The sequence below is a fragment of the Carcharodon carcharias genome, chromosome 5 (assembly GCF_017639515.1).
Source record: "Carcharodon carcharias isolate sCarCar2 chromosome 5, sCarCar2.pri, whole genome shotgun sequence".
Classification (NCBI taxonomy): domain Eukaryota; kingdom Metazoa; phylum Chordata; class Chondrichthyes; order Lamniformes; family Lamnidae; genus Carcharodon; species Carcharodon carcharias.
In genome coordinates this window covers 38262106-38284119 of record NC_054471.1, presented here as the reverse complement: position 1 = coordinate 38284119, position 22014 = coordinate 38262106, and the positions used below count along the sequence as shown (strand labels likewise).

The window sequence follows — 22014 nt, the reverse complement described above, 5'->3', positions numbered from 1 at the left end:
CCAGTCCTTGCAATTTGTTAAAAATATGTTTTGTTTTATAATAAATCAATCATTTTGGCTTTATTGAAAGAAGCCTGGTTAAAGTCTCTTTTATTCCAGGTACCAGTAATGAAGGTAAACAATTGGCCATTTTGATGAGTAAATTAAACTTTTAAACTAATAATATGACCTGTGGAGCTAGGTAATTTGCGCACTCCTCCCATCCTGGTCATAATAATACACTGTTGGTTCACCAATTTAAAATGAGCTCTGTAATTTTACTCTCTTACTCTGATTCTGCAGCTCCTCAACACATCCATATTTCTTCTTGAACAAGACTGCTATTCCCGCTTCCATGTTACAATCTTCACTGATGCAATGTGCCAGTGCATCCTTCTCTGGGCATGCGAACAAATCACCTTTCAAGTAACGGATCTCAAAGTTCTGTGGTTGCCAATGAAAAGACACTGTTAGAGGTTAACAGCATATGTAAGATTTGCTATTTCCACAAGTGTTTACAGTAGTTGAGTATTTTTCAGTTGAAAGCATCCATACAGTTCACAATTTTTTTTAAAAGGAAAAATATAGAAAAAAATTAGAAATGGGGAATAGGAAATTCAGACCTTGGGCTTGCTCATTCACTTATACCCATATGCTATTTTGATCACACTTATTAATGATGAATCTAGACATCTTACGTGACCATTCAGACAAGGTGCTAGAGAGTTATAGTTAGCTGTGAGAACATACCACAGCAAACACTACACTTAATTCAAAGTTTCGTAAGGAAAATAAGCCATTAACTCCTTTTTAAAACATCAAATATCAGGAGTATTTTTGGCTTTAGCAGAGGAGTCACAGGAGAGAAAAAAAGGAGGAAGTGTAAAATACTCTGTGCTCCATACTTACATTGCCCTCTGGTGGCTTCTCTGGGGAACTAGCCATTTTTCTCCTTTTCTTCGATTTACTTTGTGCTTCCTTCTTCTAACAAAGCAAAATAAATTCTGTTAACTGTAATATTCACTTAGTTATGGCTCAGTGTTAACATCATCACATGATTCAAGTCTCACTCCAAAGACTTCAGCTCAAAATCTACACTGGCATTTTACAGCAGTAATGAGGGAGGTCTGAACTGTCAAGGGTGTTGTCTTTCAGTTGAAATGTCTCACTGGGACCTCACTAAACTTCTTGGATGGGTGTAAAAGGTTCCATGTCACTGTTTGAAGTGCGAGGGGTTCTGCTTGTATCCTGTCCAACATTCCCAATCAATATTATATCTGCCGCTTTTTCTACTTTAACATCACTGATGACACTTCAAAAGTGCTTCCTTGGATGGAAGGATATTTTTGATATCCTGACAGGCGTTTAATAAATGTAACTCCTTCTTCCTGCTCCCTTTCTCATTCCACAAAGTTATTCTGAATTACCTGCTCAACAGATGTTAGCCTTTGTTGACCAGATCTTCAATTTTCACTTTCTCCGTATAGATAAGAAACTAAATCTAGTTGGACCATCCTCACAAAAATAAACTGACATCGAAAATTTCCCATTACTTAATTTCTCATTAGTTACCTTTCACTCTTGGTCCTTGTACTGGCAGCATTGTTGCACCGACTACCTTCATCACCCAGCTGACCCAACTTGACAGGACCAGCATCATTATGATACATCTCCACTGCCATCCATCATCCTTTTGTTCCTCTTCCCAGCAGTTGCCCAGATTTCCAAGGTTCACTCCCATCTTTCTTGAGGGCACGTTTATTCAAGCATCAAACCCCACACTAGCTTTTCTTCCCGTTTTCAGCATGCATCAGATTTCAACAGAAAATGCAAAAGCTGCATCTGAGAACATGATCCTATTGTTGTGAAACCATGCTTTATATAAAAAAAATGAATTTTTTGGCTAGAAACCTCCCAACTGATTTTGAAAAAATACTAAAGCCACGTTCCAGTGTCTTGGGATCACAGTCAAACATGGCTGCACATTTGCATCACTGCACCTTCTACATTCCAAAACCATTGAAATGGAGGCAACCTGTCTGCAAAGCCACACCAGGAACAACTGCCTTTAGAAAGAGTATGAAAGTGGGCCATCTCCTATCCCATCAGCAAAGCGTCCAGATAATCCCCTGGGTACTCAACTAGGTGGATAAAAACCATTAAACATAATCACTTGGACAATGGGGCCCTGGTTGAGAGAGGAATTCTCAGCCATTATGTAATCAATTTACAACTAGAATACACTAGCCATCATCATATTTGGGTCATTGGACACTTGGAAAGGGTCATGTGACAAGTGTGTTTAAGCAACTTGCTTGTCCTGTTTTGCAGATTTTTACCATGCAGGGGCTGCATAAAGATATTTTAAAAAGAACCCAACCCAGTGCTGGTATCTCCACAAGAACAGAAAAATCGTCCATCTACATCTTTAAACCTTGACACTGAAAAGCAACAGGAACTCCAAGTTCAACCTGAAGCCAACCAAGTCACCAACCTTCAAAAGCTGTATACCCCTTTAATGTTATGGGACTCTAAATTGCTTAATCTATCCACTATGTACTCTATTTGTATGTGGTGTGAACTTCGGGTGTGTGGCTATGTAAATTGAAGCATTTTTATTATTTTGCTTAGATCAAGTTAAGTACATTGTCTCTTTTTTTAAAACTCAAGAAAACCCATTGCCTTTGAGTATTTTATAGTCACAACATGTAAACAGTTAGACACTCACCGAATTGGCAAACATATCCTTTTAATAAAAACCTGTTACAGTCAAAAGAGGAGTGGAAAAGGAGAGCCATCCTGTCCCTCTTCACTTGGTTCTAACACCACAAATTTCACTTACCATGGCAATGCTGTTCATTGAAACTGATGCTCTGTTCAATCTTCTAAAGATCTCATAAGGCTTCTTACCACGTTTTATGAGCACTTTTATGTACTGGTTTATCAATTTACAGCCTAATGTAAATTCACCACTGATTCACCTCAGATTTTCTTATCAGCAATTCTCCTCTCTTTCAGCCTGTTAAATAGTCCATTCGAACATAACACCATCCATTTCCCCCTATAGCATCTCTACCCTAATTTAGTTGGCATTCCTTACTGTTCTGTGCCATATCTTGGGCTGTCTTTTTCCTGCTGGAATTCTTGAGATTGGAGAGTACTGTAATATCTATTCATCAAAAAATCTACAGGAGGGGAGAATGGAAAATCTGTTCTTGGATCAGAGGCACGAAATTCCCTATCAAAAAGTTCTGAGAAGTGGCAAATAATCAAAGAGTACAGCAAGTTGACTAGGTGAAAAAAAATAAGAAACATAGATGAGCAGAAAAGAGAAATTGAATTAGAAGAGGGAAAACAGAGAAAGTAACAGGCTTTATCCTCTGACATACATAATCATAATCGTTACAGCGCAGGAAGTGGCAATTCGGCCCATCTTGTCTGTACTGGCTCTCTGAAGGGGCAATTCACCTAAGAGCCATTCCACCACCTTCTCCCAGTGGCCCTGCATGTTCTTCCTTTTCAGATAATGATCCAATTCGATTTTGACAGCCTCAATTGAACCTGCTTCCACCATACTCTTAGGCAGTACATTTGAGATTCTAACCACTCTGTAAGAAGGTTTTTTGTCATTTCACCACTGCTTCTTTTGGCAATTATCTTAAATCTGTGCCCTCTGGTTCTTGATCCTTTCAATGGGAAGGGTTTTTCCCTATCTACTCTGTCAAGACCCCCCATGATTTTGAATACCCCTATTGTACCTAGCATAAAGGAAGATGGCTGTGGTTGTTCATCTCAGTTCCAGGACATCACTGCAGGGATTCCTCAGGGTAGTGTCCTAGCCCAGCCATCTTCTGCTTCATCAACGACCTTCCTTCTGTCATAAGGTCAGAAGTGGGGATGTTTGCTCATGATTGCATAATGTTCAGCACCATTGGCAAATCGTCAGATATTGAAGCTGCCCATGTCCAAATGCAGCAAGACCTGGACAATATCTAGGCGTAGGCTGACAAGTGGCAAGTAACATTCGTGCCAGGCAATGACCACCTGTAACAAGAGAGAATCCAATCATCGTCCCATGGCATTACCATTGCTGAATTCCCCCAGTATCAAAATCCTCAGGGTTACATATATATAACAACAGGTCAGAGGCTAGGAAACCTGTGATGGGCAACTCACTTTCTGACCCCCCCAAAGCCTGTCCACCAGCTGCAACGTACAAGTCAGGAGTGTGGTGGAATACTCTCCACCTGCCTGGATGAGTGCAGCTCCAACAACACTCACAGAACCACACAATGCTGAAGAGGCCCTTCGGCCCATCGAGTCTGCACCAACACGTGATAAACACCTGACCTACCTACCTAATCCCATTTACCAGCACTTGGCCCATAGCCTTGAATGCTATGATGTGCCAAGTGCTCATCCAGGTACTTTTTAAAGGATGTGAGGCAACCCGCCTCCACCACCCTCCCAGGAAGCACACTCCAGACTGTCACCACCCTCTAGGTGAAAAAGCTTTTCTTCAAATCCTCCCTAAACCGCCTGCCCCTCACCTTTAACTTGTGTTCACTCGTGACTGACCCTTCAACTAAGGGGAACAGCTGCTCCCTATCCACCCTGTCCATGCCCCTCATAATCTTGTACACCTCGATCAGGTCTCCCATCAGTCTTCTCTTCTCCAACAAAAACAACTCAAGTCTATCCAACCTCTCTTCATAACTTAAATGTTTCATCCCATGCAACATCCTGGTGAATCTCCTCTGCATCCCCTCCAGTACAATCACATCCTTCCTATAATATGGCGACCAGAACTGCACACAGTGCTACAGCTGTGGCCTCACCAACATGACATCTCTACTTTTGTAATCTATGCCTCGATTGATAAAGGCAAGTGTCTCATATGCCTTTTTCACCACCCCACGAACATGCCCCTCCGCTTTCAGAGATCTATGGACACACACGCCAAGGTCTCTCTGTTCCTCAGAACTTCCTAACGTCATGCCATTCATTGAATACTTCCTCGTCAAATTACTCCTTCCAAAGCGTATCACCTCACACTTTTCAGGGTTAAATTCCATCTGCCACTTATCTGCCCATTTGACCATACCGTCTCTATCTTCCTGTAGCCTCACTGTTAACCACCCAGCCAATCTTTGTATCATCCGCAAACTTACTAATCCTACCTCCCACATAGTCATCTATGTCATTTATATAAATGACAAATAATAGGGGATCCAGCACAGTGGTACACGACTGGATACTGGCTTCCAGGCACTAAAGCAGCCTTCTGTCATCACCCCTACAACTAAGCCAATTTTGAATCCACTTTATCAAATTACCCTGTATTCTATGTGCATTTGCCTCCTTAATAAGTCTGCCATGTGAGACCTTCTCAAAGGCTTTGCTGAAATCCATATAAACTACATCAACTGCACTACCCTCATCTACACACCTGGTCACCTCCTCAAAAAATTCAAATTTGTTAGGCATGACCTCCCTCTGACAAAGCCATGCTGACTATCCCTGGTCAAACCTTGCCTCTCCAAGTGCAGACAGATTCTCTCCTTCAGAATTTTCTCCAATAGCTTCCCTACCACTGTTTGAAACTCACTGGTCTGTAGTTCCCTGGCTTATCTCTACAATCCTTCTTAAATAGCAGAACCACATTAGCTGTTCTCCAGTCCTCTGGCGTCTCCCCGTGGCCAGAGAGAAATTAAAAATTTGGGTCAGAGCCCCTGCGATCTCCTCTCTTGCCTCCCTCAGCAGTCTGGGACACAAATCATCCGGACCTGGAGATTTGTCCACTTTTAAGCCTGCCAACATCTCCAATACCTTGTCCCTCCCTATATCAATTTGCTCAAAAAACTCGCAGTCTCCCTCACCGAGTTCCATACCTTCATCCTCATTCTCTTGGGTGAGGACGGATGTGAAGTATTTGTTCAACACTCTCCGGATGACCTCTAGCCCCACCCATAGATTGCCCCCTTGGTCCCTAATGGGCCCTACTCTTTCCCTGGTTATCCTCTTTCCATTGATATACTTATAGAATATCTTGGGATTTTCCCTACTTTTACCAGCCAGAGCTTTCTCATATCCCCTCTCTGTTCTCCTAACTGCTTTCTTAAGCTCCACCCTGCAGTTCCTGTACTCCACTAATGCCTCCACTGATTTGCTCCCCTTGTACCCGCTAAAAGCCTCTCTTTTCCTTCTCATTGTATCCTGAATATCATCCATGGTTCTCTGGAACTCAAGAAGCTTGACACCATCCAGGACAAATCAGCACACTTAATTGCACAAGCATTCACTCCCTCTACCACCAATGCACAGTGGCAGCAGTGTGCACCATCTACAAGATGCACTGCAAGAACTCACCAAGCCTCTTTCGACAACACCTTCCAAACCCATGGCCATCTAGAAGGACAAGGGCAGCAGACACATGGGAGCACTACAACCTGGAAATCCCTCTCAAGCACACACATTATTCTGATTTAGAACAATATTGCCATTCCTTCACTGTTGCTGGGTCAAAATCCTGAAACACCCTCCCTAACAGCACTGTGGATGTACCTACACTACATGGAACGCAGCAGTTCAAGAAGGCAGCTTTCCAACCCCTCAAGGGCAATTAGGGGTGGGCAATAAGTGTTAGCTGAGTCAACGATGTCCAGATCCCAGGAATGAATAAATAAAAACGCCTTTCAGCATTCACTTCTCAAAATAATCCTCACTTCAGCCATCTACATGGCTATATAACTTCTTTGCTTTTGTTCTCTATGCTCCTATTAATAAAGCATGCAGCATTCTAAGTTTTACTAACCGCTCTCTTAACCAGTCCTGCCATCTTCAATTATTTACATACACATACACCCAGGTCCTGTGCTCCTGAACTTTCTTTAGAATTATACTCTATTTTATATCGTCTCTCTGTGTTCTTCCCACCAAAATGAATCACTTCACACTTCTCTGTATAAAATGTCATCTGCCATTTTCCCCACACATTCCACCAACCTATGTCCCTTTGAAATTCTGCACTATCCTCCTCACAGTTCACAATATTTCCCAAGTTTTGTATCGTCCACAAAATTTAAAATTGTGTTCTGTACGCCAAGGTCTAGGTCATCAACAGCAGGAGTCCTAAATTTTTAATTTTGGAGCTGCTTAAACTAACTCCCTAACTTTGGAGAAAGGGAAACACAGCAGCAATACTTGGCATTCAACTCACAGCCATCCCATAATATCACACAACGATTTTTCCCCCTACTTTTTCAAACTCCGGTGCACCCTGGTCCCTTGCTGCTCCCTAGTCTCTCCTCACTGTGAGGAGTGGCAAGGGGGGATCCAGATTCATAATAGCATAAAAGGATAAGGGCTGCAGACACATGGGAACACAATAACCTGGAAGCCACTCCCCATTCTGACTTGGGAATATATAGCTGTTCTTTCAATGGCTGGGTCAAAATTCTGGAACTCCCTCCCTAAGAGCACTGTGGGTGTACCTACGTCACATGGACTGCAGCAGTTCAAGAAGAGCATAAGATGTAGGAGCAGAAGTAGACCATTCGGCCCATCGAGTCTGCTCCGCCATTCAATGAGATCATAATGGATCTGATAATCCTCAACTCCACCTTCCTGCCTTTTCCCCATAAACCTTGATTCCCTTACTGATTAAAAATCTGTCTATCTCAGCCTTGAATACACTTAAAACCCAGCCTCTACAGCCTTCTGTGGTAAAGAATTCCACAGATTCACTACCTTCAAAAAGAAGAAATTCCTTGTCATTTCTATCTTAAATGGGTGATCCCTTACTCTGAGATTACCCTCTCTGGTCCTAGACTCTCCCACAGGGGAAACAACCTGTCAGCAACTATTCTGTCAAGCCCCCTAAGAATCTTATATGTTTCAATAAGGTCGCCTCTCATTCTTCTAAACTCCAATGAGTACAAGCCCAACCTACTCAGCCTCTCCTCGTAAGAAAAGCCCTCCAACCCCGGGATCAACCAAGTGAACCTTTTTTGGGCTGCCTCCAATACCAATATATCTTTCCTTAGATAAGGGAAACAAAACTGTTCACAGTATTCTAGGTGTGGTCTAATTAGTGCCTTGTATAGTAATAGCAAGACTTCCCTATTTTTATACTCCATTCCCTTTGAAATAAAGGCCAACATTCCATTTGCCTTACCTATTACCTGCTGAACCTGTATTACTAGCTTTTTGTGATTCATGCACAAGGGCTCCCAAATCCCTCCGTGCTGTAGCTTTCTGCAGTCTTTCTCCATTTGAATAATATTCAACTTCTCTATTCTTCCTGACAAAGTGCATAATCTCACATTTTTCCAAATTATATTCCATTTGCCAAGTTTTTGCCCACCACTTAACCTATATCCTTCTGTAGACTCTTTTTGTCATCCTTGCTGCTTGCCTTCCCATCTATTTATGTGTCATCCGCAAACTTGGCGATTGTACATTCATTTCCCTCATCCAAGTTATTAACATATGTTGTAAATAATTGTGGCCCCAGCACTGATCCTTGTGCACTCCTCTAGTTATAGGCAGCTCACCACCACCTTCTCAAGGGCAATTAGGGATAAGCAATATATGCTGGCCTAGCCATCGATGCCCACATCCCATGAATTAATTTAAAAAAAAAGGTCCTTCAGCCCATTAAGTCCATGCCAACTCTCTGTAAAACCAATCAGTCCCATTTCTGCATTCTATCCTTGTGGGCCTGCAAGATTATTTGCCTCAAGTGCCCAACATTTTGGATTGTCTCTGTTACCACCATCCCCATAGACAGTGTTTTCCAGGTCATTACCAATCACGGAGCAAGCATTTTGTCCTCACATCCTCCCCTGCATCTCTTGCCCAAAATCTTAAATCTGTGCCCACTAGTTAGCAAATGGGAACAACATTTTTTTGTCTACTTTACCTAAGTCTTTCATAATCTTGTACACCACTACTAAATTTTACTTCAATTTCCTTTGCTCCAAGTATGGTTGGTGTTGAAATAGCTGAAGTTGAGGAACATTTTCTGTCTGTTTTCCAGATATCTGTTGTCTATGGTAATGGAATTACTGGGAAACCCCACAAGACACAAGATAATCTTGAGAAGAGTCTCCACAATTAGCAGCGATGCAGCTAGCATAACTTTCAGTGTGAATATTTTATCAACCAAATGACATGGCACTTTGTTTTTACTGCTGATTGATACTGAAGCATTCACTCCCATCACGGGAGAGAAAATTACAGAAAGCCTTGAATCAATTGTTGTAGTTGTCAGGGAGCTGCTTAGAGTGTCTGAGTGACGCTGGGCAATGTCACACAAAGAGCAGGAGCACTGCAAAACATCTGAAGCTTGGTGAGCAGCTGCAGCAGTCAGAGAGCTTTAAACCACCCCTTAATGGGGAGCATTAATGGAAGAAGTCAGCTGTCATTCACAGCGCCACATGAGACTGGCTGGCTTTTTTTTTATAAATGCCTCTTGCTCAGAAAAAAGACAGACAGCAAGAAAGAGCACACTAATCAATGTATTAAAAAGGAACACAATGAGCTCTTGCTCAAGAGTGTGGGAACAATTCCACATTCCGCTGCCTGAAGCAAAACCATAACTACATCCTTGGAAACTGGTCTGGCATAGGACATATGAGTGATGAGAATGATGGCACTGTATAGGAATTAACAGAAGCCACGATATCCATTATGTTTAGTTTCTGCATATAAACAAGTGATCAAAAATATTTGTGGCTGTGAAGCACTTTGGGATGTCTCGAAAGGCAAGTTTCTTCTTTCTCTCTTAGCATGATCACAAAAGCTTAAATTTCTCAAATTTTTAATTGCAGAAGGAAACTGCTTACCTTGGTGCTCAGTACATTATGAATAATATGTATTCTTCTTGGGTCTTCCTGTGCCAAATTCCAACTCAACTGCCAGCAGAAACCTGGTGGTTTCTTCAAACAGTCCTCTGAAACCAGCCACGAGGATGTGTATGAGTAGTTAACAGATCACTACATGTTTTCCTTCTTCCCCATGAGCTTTTGGGTTCTGTTACTATTTTGTACTCTAGATTTTTTGGTTCCTGTATTTAGGACTACTTTTGGATGCCCCTTTGTCCTCTGTGTCAGAACTACTTTTTGTACGCTCCTATGTCCTCGGTGTTTTCACATGTCTGGATATCTAGTCGCGTTTGATAACATGGCCAGTTGTATGAATAGAGAACTCTTTTTATTTCAGATTACTTCAGCTATTATTTCTATGCTGTGTCTTCAAGAGGCAGCAGAGTAACACTAAACTAGATCTGCTTTTACCCCTTAACGGAAAACAAGTGGAAAGGATACTCATTGATGCATATGCCGCCACTACATTGTGTTGACTCAAAATTACAATTACACAGCACTTCCTTGAGGCTTTTTCCTGCCAGCTTGATATTCAATAACTACAATGCTGAAAACATTTTTTTATTAAGAGCTTCCATGTCACTGAAGATGCATCAGGCTTATCCATATACAACAACCTGCTCTGAAAACTCTGTTCACATTTTGACAGCTGTGAAAAATTCCACCACAACAACTGAGACAATCCGTGAGTTTTTTTTAATTAATTTATGAGATGTGGACATTGCTGGCTAGGCCAGCATTTATTGCCAACCCCCAATTTCCCTTGAGAAGGTGGTAGTGAGTTGCTTTCTTGAACCGCTACAATCCATGTGGTGTAGGTACACCCACAGTACTGTTAGGGAGGGAGTTCCAGGATTTTGACCCAGCGACAGTGAAGGAACAGTGATATATTTCCAAGTCTGGATGATGAGTGGCTTGGAGGGGAACCTCCAGCTGGTAGTCCCAAGTATCTGCTGCCCTTGTCCTTCTAGATGGTAGTGCACGAGGGTTTGGCAGATGTTGTCTAAAGTGGCTTGCAGTGCATCTTGTGCTGGCAGCAGTTTTTACCATCTGTGCATCAGTGGTGGAGGGAGTGAATGTTTGTGGATGGGGTGCCAATCAAGCTTTGTCCTGGATGGTGTCAAGCTTAGTGTTGTTGGAGCTGCACTCATCCAGGCAAGTGCAGTGTATTCCATCACACTCCTGACTTGTGCCTTGTAGATGGTGAACAAGCTTTGGGGAGTCAGGAGGTAAATTACTCACTGCAGGATTCCTAGCTCTGAACTGCTCTTGTAGCCACAGTATTTATATGGCTAGTTCAGTTTCTGGTCAATGGAAACCTCACAGGGTGTTGATAGTAGGGGATTCAATGATGGTACTGCCATTGAATGTCAAGGGGCGTTCATTAGATTCTCTCTTGTTGGAGATGGTCATTGCCTGGCACTTGCGTGGCCCAAATGTTACTTGCAACTTTTCAGCCCAAACCTAGATATTGTCCAGGCCTCGCTGCATTTGGATGTAGACTTCTTCAGTATCTGAGGAGTCGCGAATGGTGCTGAACATTGTGCAATCAATCATCGGCGAACATCCCCATTTCTGACTTTAATTTGGAAGGACGGTCATTGACGAAGCAGCTGAAGGTGGTTGGGGCTAGGACACTACCCTGAGGAACTCCTGCAGTGATGTCCTGCAACTGAGATGATTGACCTGCAACCACCTTCCTTTGTGCTAGGTATGACTCCAACCCGCAGTGGGTTTTCCCCCGATTCTCATTGACTACAGTTTTGATAGGGCGCCTTCATGCCAAATTAAGTCAAACGCTGCCTTGATGTCTAGTGTAGTCACCTCACCTCTGGAGTTTAGTACTTTGTCCATGTTTGAACCAAGGCTATAATGAGGTCAGGAGCTGAATGGCACTGGCCAGGCCTATTCTGTTTTATTTTATCTTAATCATTGTGAGCCATTTCTGTTGGTCTTTCAAAGAGCAATTACTCTTTTGTACTTTTTTGATAGTTTGGTGCAGCAGAAGGAGCTGGTTTGTGAGTAACTCGTAAGCCAATTAGAACATGTAAGTCTTAGCTGAAGGTGGTACCAGCATTTAATAAGTACAGTAACTTGTAATATACATAGAATAATTCTAATTAAGAAAGTAATTAAATTAAATTAACTAAATAACCTAAGTAACAATGGCAGGATAGGTATTGTGTGGAATGTGGGAGCTCCTGGGCACCAATATGATCCAGGGCAAACACATCTGCAGGAAGTATAAGCAACTAGAGGAATTTCGGATCAGGATTATTGATTTGGAAGCCCAACTGCAGACACTGCTCAACATCAGGGACTGGGAGAAATACCTGAACACTTTGTACCAGGAGATGGTCACACCTCTTAGAATAGGGTCGTCTGTTTTGGTCAGCAGTGAGGGACTGGAGGATTATGAGTGAGTAAGGTAAAGGGACTGAGCACACAGTAGTGGAGGAATCTTAGACTTTGCAATTCTTAAAAACAATATATGAGGTACTTGCAACATGTGTGGACAAAAGCAAGGTCTGCAGGGTGCATGAGCAGACTGATCATGGTACAGGAAGCTGATCAAGTGGATGGGTGCAAAAAGAAATGTAGGAGTAGTAGGGGACAGTATAGTCATGGGCATGGTGGCAAGAGATATTAATATCTATAATGTTATTGCAAATTATTTTTTAAAATAGAGTTCTAGTGGAGTCTGTGTGTGGTCTTAATTGGATTAAAGCCAGCTAGTCTGGTGTACAGTAGTTTTGAGATGTTAATTAGGTCAACATAAGGAAGGTAGAAGGTAAGGTGCAAATTTGCATTTGTTAAAAGAAACCATTCAAGGCTGCGGGTGAAATTTTACACCCAGCTAGAAGATGCCAAGCAATGTGTTTATTTTTTCAGCTGACTAATAAAATTGGTGGGATGAAGGGATGTTATTTTTAGAAGTAAAATTAAAAGCCTGGTGATACAATGGAAAATTTACATTCAAAGGGAAAGATATGTATAAAGGAAATAGGAAATTGTGTGCAAGGTAGATCCAACAAGTGTGGGAAGCTTCCAGCTGCAAGGACCCAGAGCTGAAAGAAACTCAATTTGAATGCGACTATCCAGGGTGTGCTTTGCCAGGTGACTGTTTAAATCTATGAGATGTACTGTTTCCTTAACGGGGGTGTAACTGAGAGTCAGGTTAATTAGAGGATTTTTGTAGTTATTATAAAAGTACTTTTGAAGACATATGTGTTTACAATCTTTCTTTTATTAATACATGTTTAATTTAGTTTTATAAAAAAACATCGAGACCCAATTGCCTTATTACTACTGAAAAAAAGCTTGCATCTCAAAACATATAAATTGCAAAAATGGGTTACGACAGTTGTTTCAAGTTTCCATCTGGGGTCTGAACAACTCAGCCTTTACCATTGGCTGTGTCATAATAATAGACACTGCTCTCCACAGTAAACAGCTGTGTTGTCTGCCCAGTGCCAGGGTTTGGGATATCTGCTCAGGGCTGCAGAGGAATTTGCAGTGGGAGTGGGAGTGGGAGAATCCAGTCGTTGTGGTCCATGTAAGTACCAATAAAATAGGGAGAACGAAGAAAGACGTTTTGCTTGGTCAATATGTGGAGCTAGGCACTAAATTAAAAAGCAAAACTTCAAAGGTAATAATCTCTGGATTATATCTGAGCTACATGCAAATTGGCATAGGGTAAATAAAACAAGAGGGAGATGAATGTGTGGTTCAAAGGCTGGCGTGGGAGAAGTGAGTTCTGGTTCATGGGACCAGTACTGGCAAAAGTGGAGGCTGTACCATTGGGACGGTCTACGCCTCAATATTGCCAGAACCAACATTCTCGCAAGCTGAGTAACTAGGGAAGTAGAGAGGGTTTTAAAACTAAATAGTGGGGGCAAGGGGTCAAATTTGGGAAGATGTGGTAAACTGAAGAATAGAGACAAGGCAAGAGAGAAAGGTATTAATATTGGAAATAACAAACAGTAGGGACAGAGTACAAATCTAAGAGTAAATCAGCAGATAAGGCTGCAAGTCACATTTGAAACAAAACAGATGAACTGATAGTGCAAATAGAAACAAATAATAGTCTGATAGTCATTATAGAGACATGGCTGCAAGATGACAAAGATTGGGACCTAAATATTGACGGGTACATGACATTTAGGAAGGATACAAAGCTAGGAAAAGGTGAAGGGGTGGATCTTTAATTAATGATGGTATTAGCACAATAGAAAGTGATGACCTAAGTTAAAGAAACCAGGATGTAGAAGCAGTTTGGGTAGAGATGACAAATGGTAAAGGTAAGAAGTCACTTGTGAGAGTTGTGTACCGGCCCCCTAACAAGTAACCTCATGGCAGGATAGCATATAAAGGAAGAAATAGTGGGAGCTTATCAGAAAGGTACAGCGATAATCATGGGGGATTATAATCTACATATAGACTGGAAAAATCAGATCAGCAAAGGTAGCCTAGATGACAAATTTGTAGAATGTTTATGGGATAGTTTCTTAGAACAGCATGTTCTGGCGCCAACCAGAGACCAAGCTATACTCGACCTGGTATTGTGCAACGAGAAACGATTAATGACCTCAAAGTGAAGGCACCCCTACATAGCAGCGATCATAATATGATTATTATATTCAGTTTTAGGGAGAGAAGAGTGGGTCTAAGACTAATATTTTAAACTTAAATAAGGATAATTATGAGGGCATAAAAGCAGAGCTAGCTAAAGTAAACTGCAAATCAGGTTAAGGGATAGGTCAATAGAGATGCAGTGACAGACATTTAAGGGAATATTTCAGAGTACACAATAGATACATTCCAACAAGAAAGAAAGGCTCCAAGGGGAGGACGCATCATCCGTGGTTAACTAAAAGAGTTAAAGACGGTATCAAACTTAAAGAAGAAGCATTTAAGTGCGCAGATGGATGGCAAGTCAGAAGATTGGACAGAATATAAAAAGCAGCAAATAACGACTAAAAGATTAATAAGGAAGGAAAAGTTAGATATGAGAGAAGGTAGCTAGAATATAAAGACAGCTAGTAAGATGTTCTATAGATATTTAAATAAGAAAAGTTAACAAAGTGAGTGTTGGTCCTATAAAAAGTGAGTCTGGTGAATTAATAATGGAAAATAAGGAGATGGCAGATTAATTGAACAGCATGTTTTGCATCAATCTTCACTACAGAGGATACAAGTAACATCCCAGAAATAGCTGTAAATCAGGAAATGGAAGGGAAGGAGGAACTCAAGAAAATTACAATCACCAGGGAAGTGGTACTGAGCAAATTGTTGGAGATGTGGGCTGACAAGTCCCCGGGTCCTGATGGACTTCATCCTAGGGTCTTAAAAGTGGCTAATGAGATTATTGATGCATTGCTTTAATTTTCCAAAATTCTCTAGAGTCGGGGAAGGTTCCATTAGATTGGAAAACAGCAAATGTAATTCCTTTATTCAAAAAGGGAGGGAGACAGAAAGTAGGAAACTACAAGCCAGTTAGCTTAACATCTGTCATAGGGAAAATGTTGGAAGCTCAAGACATTACAGCAGGGCACTTAGATAAATTCAAGGTAATCAAACAGAATTAACATGGTTTTGAGAGAGGGAAATCATGTTTAACTAATTTATTGGAGTTATTTGAAGAAGTAACATGTGCTATGGATAATGGGGAACCAGTGGATGTACTGTATTTAGATTTCCAAAATGCAATTGATAAGCTGCCACATCAAAGGTTATTGCAGAAGATAAAAGCTCATGGTGTAGGGCGTAACATATTGCATGGACAGAAGATGATTGGCTAGCTAACAGGAAACAGAGAAGGCATAAATGGTTCATTTTCTGGTTGGTAAGATGTGTCAAGAGGTGGGCCACAAATCATTGCTGGGGCCTCAACTTCTTAAAATTTATCTAAATGACTTGTATGAAGGGATCAAAAGGTATGGTTGCTAAATTTTCTGATGACACAAAGACATGTAGGAAAGTAAGTTGTGAAGAGGGCATAAGGAAGCTACAAATGGATATAGAGCATAGGTGATGCCACATCTGGAGTACTGATCTCCTTATTTAAGGATGGATGTAAATGCATTAGAAGCAGTTCAAAGAAGGTTTACTAGACTAATACCTGGAATGGACGGGGTGTCTTATGAGAAAAGGTTGGAGAGTTGGCTTGTATCCGCTGGAGTTAAGAGTAAGAGGCAACTTGATTGAAACCTTTAAGATCCTGAAGGGTCTTGACAGGGTGGATGTGGAGAGGATGTTTCCTCTTGTGGGAGAATCTAGGACTAGGCGTTACCCATTTAAGACAGATGAGGAAAAATTATTTTCTCTCAGAGCATCCCGAGCCTTTGGAACTCTCTTCTCTAAAAGGCGATGAAAGCAGAGTCTATGAATATTTTTGCGGCAGAGGTGCATAGATTCGTGAAAAGCAAGGGAGTGAACGGCTATCGGGTGTTGGTGGGAATATGGAGTCGAGGTTACAATCAGATCAGCCATGATCTTATTGAATGGTGGAACATGTTGGAGGGGCTGAGTGGCCTACTCCTGCTCTTAATTCATATGTAGCACTGGTGTTACTAAAGAGTCAGTGCTGAGTAGGCCAGATCATAGTAACCATGCTGTCAGTCTGCACAATAAAATGTGACAGTAAACACAGGACACTATTAAGGTAACCATGAAGCACAAGCACAAAAATTGATGAAGATTCCTCTTAATTAATTCAACTGTACTGTTCCCTGGATAAGTGCCATTGTTATGACAGAGCAGCTTGTAAAGCCTGTTTTTAAAATCCCGGAAGGAAACTTTAAACAATTGACATAACTTATATTTTCAAGTGGTATGTTTTGAGTTGCAGCTCTAAATTCAGGAATAAGACCACCTGTTCTCAAGAGGTTTTTATATCAAACTACATGAGACATTTATTAACTTACGCAAATTAAACACATACACATGGCTACAAATTACTACTATCGTAACTTTTTAACAAATTCCCAAACTAATCCCCACTAAGGCATCAACAACCCATAGACTTTAAGCAGACACTAGGCAAAGCATTGTCACCTTACAAATTCAAAATGAAGTTCCTTTCACTTTGGTTCCTTTGCAGACAGTTGTAGGCTTACAGCTTTGATGTTACATGCCTCAGCCCTGTACACACAAAAGCTCCCTTCTGTTATACCCAGCGCTTCTCTTTGAATGTAAATTTTCATTGCATCATCAGGCCCTTTGAACTCCACCTCTTCTAACAATAAAACCCCTTTCATTGTACCAATTTTATTAGTAATATAAACATTGATTAGTGTCTCCCTGCTAGGTGCAAGATTTCACTCCCACTCCTGAATGCTCTATTCAGCAAAATGCAAATATACCTTTACCTCTCTGTTTACATCGCAAAACTACTATATATCAAAGCACCCAGGCTACCTGGCTTTAATCCAATTAAGACATATCACAGACTAAACCTCTTAAAAAAAATTCCAATAACATTATATACATTAATAGCTTCATGACAACCATCCTTTTACGTTGTGATATTCTGCACAAATCAAAACAATGGCCAATAATCATCACAATGATGGCTGGTTTAAGCTTGATGAATACAAGAACATATAAAATAGGAACAGGAGACCACCATTTGGTCCCTCGAACCTGCTCCACCATTCAATAAGATCATGGTTGATCGTCTTGTGTTCTCATTTCCACGTTGCCATCTAACCCTGGTAACCTTTGATTCCCTTGCCTAACAAGAACCTATCTACCTCTGCCTTAAAACTATTCAATGATCCTGCTTCCACCCCTTCTGAGGCAGAGAGTTCCAAAGTCGCATAACCCTCCAAGAAAAAAATTTTCCTCATCTCTGTGGGCATCCCATAATTTTAAAACAGTGCCCCCTAGTTCTGGACTCACCCACAAGAAGAAACATCCTTTCCTCATCCACTTTATCAAGGCCATTCAGGATCTTATATACTTCAATCGAATCACTCCTCACTCTTCTAAACTCCTGTGGAAACAAGGCCAACCTATCCAACCTTTCTTCATAAGACAACCCACTCATTCCAGGCATCAATGAGTGGATATCTCATTATACTTTTTTTTTTCTAAAAACAGGTTTCTGATATAGAATTGTTGTGTTATTTTCCTCACTATTGGTAGAGTACGCCCCCCTGGGTGACTGATACTCCTTGTCAGCCAAAGGAACTGGTCCATCAAGGGAGAAAATAAATATGGTATACTTTCCTGCCATTAATAATTAAGAAATTTGTTACCTTCCTCTACAATGCTTTAAACTCCCAGTTATCTCTGTCATCATGTTTTACCAAGTATCAGAATTCACAAAATTCTTAGTAACACTGAACTAGTTCAGTTGCCAAGAACATTGCGCATGGTCTCACCGTAGGAGCAGAAGTAGGGCGTTCGGCCCAGCAAATCTGCTCCACCATGCAATGAGATCATGGCTGACCTGATAATCCTCAAGTCCACTTTCCTGCCTTTTCCCCATAACCCTTGAACACAGGCTAGTAGAAAGGTCAGGAAAAGACGCCACACATATGATCCTAAGTAGTTCATGCATATGTGAATCAGTGGTCCCGGCTTGAAACAAACAGAATAAAACAGCTGAACGTAACACTGCCAGGCTTTCAAATTTATTAGCAATTTTCAGAAATGAAGGAATGAGCTACAACACACTAGTAAGCTCCAACCAAGTTTCTAAATGCTAATAGTGGAGAATCAGAATGATTATAATTGAATAATTTTGTAACTTAAATAGAATCAGAGAGATAGCCACCTACCACTGTTACTTTGTTGTTTTGCGAAAAAGGATGTGCTTCACAATAGCTTAGAAGTGTGATCACTGTTGTGGATAAACTGCAATCAAGACAACCTCATGATCGTTTTGCTGACATCAGATGAATGGTCAACTAATTTACTTTTTGGTGGCATTGGGAGAGTAATGTTAGTTATTAATATTGATATTCTGTTCTAGTATTTGCTCTAGCTTCTTTCAGATAAAAAAATCCATCCAGTGCTTCATGTTCCCAGCATAGTTGATTTAGCAAGATGGCTATGCTCTCCTGCCAACTGCCACTTTCTTTTTGTAATTTACCTATCCATTCAACTTGTTTTTATTTAACTGCAAGGCATACATGTGCTTTGTAGACAACTTTTAAAGTTTCAACTTGTGCTTCTGAATACTTTACCAAGTGTGCAAGCACAATCTCCACTGCATTCTCTGAAAAATCTTTGGATGTCTTTTACATCAGGTGTGTCTGCTTTCTGTCAAGCTATCTATCAACTGTTTCTTGTAAAATACCAATGCCATGTACTCATGGTTTCATCTATTTGAAATGTCCTCTCAAAATTTCCTGGATTCTCACAGGCCAAGGCTTGTTTAGCCCTTACTTCTATTATCTCAATTTTTACATCACTGAGATTTGTTTGGGTGGCGGGGATGTGTGGTCACAGATTACTCAAGAATTGAGGGGTTACAAGCAGTTTATTGAGGAATGACACAGCAGTAGTTGACACATAAGACATGATCAGAAAAAGTATGCAAGTGACCTTTAACAGGTAAGGATGGTTTGCCAGTCCCAGATTGGATAAACTGACTGATGGAATGACATAGCTTGGTCTCGGAGGTCCGCACAAGTCTCCTCCACACGATTGTCTCTCAAGCTGACCGTGGTGTTAAGCTAAAGATAGCACGTATCCACCTTGTGAAGCGTCTGCCATTCGCTCCATCCTTCCCTTCCCAGGTACCCGCTTATAGGTCTTATCTCTAGGGGTCAGCAAGTATTTCATGCCAATCACTTGTTCATTATATTTTCTCGTGACTATCGGCATATCTTTTGTAAGGACAAATAGCTAATTTTATCTCAGGCAGGTGTTTAGATATGTAACACGAGATCCCAAATTTTTACGGCCAGGAATGGTTAACCAAAGGCCTATGCTAAAAGTTACCTCCTTGGTAGGGATGAAAAGTTCTGTGAAGAATCCTGACTCTGTTGTTGTATCAACTCCGGTAGACTGGAGAAGTATTTTGTATGTGTGTGATCAAGAGTGAGAGCTACCATCGCTATATTACCACTTGTTCCACACCTAATAAATGTCTGGCAATCCTATAATACCCTCAAATGCTGTATTTCTTAGCTAGGACACTAGAAGCAGTAATTGTGAATTGAACACCCACATGAATAACCTTGTTATCCAAATGACAGTTGCTCTAACACTAACACATTCTCACTACTACATCATCAGGCTACACCGTACTCACACCACGTGGCTCAAATGTAAGCGGTAACAACTGAATCAAGAAAACACTTGCTGTGAAGCAACTACCGAGGTATCACTGTTCAGATCTGGTCTCAACATAATTTAATGGTTGGTACATAATCTTTGCACTGAGGTTAACGTTATATACCCATACAGTTCCTCTCTTCATTAAAAGAACCAGTTTTTAGATTCATGCTTTTCAGGTCCCAGTGGGGTACAAAGGGATCTGTATGTCCTGGTACAAGAAGTTAGTATGTAGGTACAGCAAGTGATTAGGAAGGCAAATGGAATATTGTTGTTTTTTGCAAGGAGAATGGAATATAAAAGTAGAGATGTTTTGCTATTGTTGTACAGGGTCTTGCTGAGAACACATCCGGAGTAATGTGTACAGTTCTGGTCTTGTTATTTAAGAAAGGATATAATTACAATAGCAGTGCAGAGAAGGTTCACTAAGTTGATACCTAGGATGAAGGTATTGCCTTATGAGGAAAAGCTGGACAGGTTAAGCCTGTATCCATTAGATTTATAAGAATGAGATGTGATCTTATTGAAATATAAGGTCCTGAGACCTGAGACCTCATTGTAATACATCAGCATATCATTAAATGGCCATTCTGCCAGGCTCTTGGACCCCCACTGGATCTTCCATCCACATTAGTGGGAAAGGACATCAACGTGTTTCACAACAGCACACAAGCAACAAGCACTTGGTGGCCTTCACTCTGGAGGAACTGGAGGTGAGTGAACAGCATTGTTCTGTGGAGCTCGCCAGGATTGCCTGTTGCTTTGCAGACTTTAGGGGTGCTGGAGTGAAATGCTGCCCTGCCACGGAGGTGACTGTTGTTGGGGGGTGTCTGGGGGCAATTGCTGCCCTGGTGTTGGATCCCATGTACAAAAAATTGAGTTGGAGGGACAGGGTAGACAAGGCAGGTGGCTACGCAGTAGGGACACCTGTATAAACTGACCATTCCTCTGCAACGGAGACAGTTCAGGCGCAGCCATATTGACATGATTGGGGTCAGGCTCCTAGACTGCGCGCCCATGCAAACAATGCAGAGGTACCAGAGTGCTCCCAAGCGCTCCAGACCTCCCCCACAGCTGCCACCTGCCGTTCCTGCAGATGGCCGAGGACCAGTGTTGCCGATGACTGCACGTCTAGGCACTTGGTCGCTCACATCTGCCACTTACTGCAGGGCTGGGGGCCAAGGGGACATGGAGGGTATCAACTGCCAGTGGCTGTGAAAGTGACCACGGTGCTCAATTTCCACGCAAGTGGTTTCTTTCAGGGCTCCACAGGTGATATCACAAGCCGCCACCCACAAATGCATCCATGAGGTCACAGATACCATCTTCGAGGCCACACAACTTTGTGCATTTCACCCTGAACTGGGGCAGCCAGGACGCAAGGGCCAACTGATTCTCCGGATTCCCACAGGTGCAGGGTGTGATTGACAGCACTCAGGTCTCCATCGCTACACACGGTGGACTACTTCAACTGCAAGGGATCACTGCAGCTGGTATGTGACCTCCAGAAACACATCCTGCAGGTGTGCGCATGGTTTCCAGGGAGGGTGCACGACATCTACATCCTCAGTTGGTCACAGATCCCTGAAGTCTCCAAGAGATGAAGCTGCAGGGACGGTTCCTCAGCGGCAAGGGCTACCGGCAGAGGCCATGGCTGATGACACCCATGTGGTGGTCTCATACTGCAGCAGAGCGAAGGTATAATGAGGCTCATGCTGCAGCTTGCACCTTGGCGGAGCATGCCATCGATATGCTGAAGATGAGGTTCCAGTGTCTGGGCCAGTCTGGTGGAGCCCTGCAACACAGTCTGCAGAGGGTATCATGCATCATTGTCATTTGCTACGCCCTCTACAACCTG

The 22014-nt window shown here is 41.8% G+C and overlaps 1 protein-coding gene across 6 annotated transcripts in view; it reads right to left on the bottom strand.

The window, feature by feature from the left end:
• Positions 1-22014, bottom strand: part of LOC121277841 (ADP-ribose glycohydrolase OARD1-like) — a 40195-nt gene that overhangs the window by 7171 nt on the left and 11010 nt on the right. For 4 of the 6 annotated variants that reach the window (XM_041187524.1, XM_041187526.1, XM_041187525.1 and 1 more), the window contains exons 2-3: positions 889-963; positions 270-423 (exon numbers count right to left, since the gene is read on the bottom strand). In XM_041187524.1, the coding sequence (XP_041043458.1) occupies positions 270-423; positions 889-963 (229 nt within the window). Of the gene's footprint in view, positions 1-269; positions 424-888; positions 964-3737; positions 3758-9827; positions 9879-22014 lie in introns of those variants that run through there. The other 2 variants (XM_041187528.1, XM_041187530.1) reach the window with 2 other exon arrangements.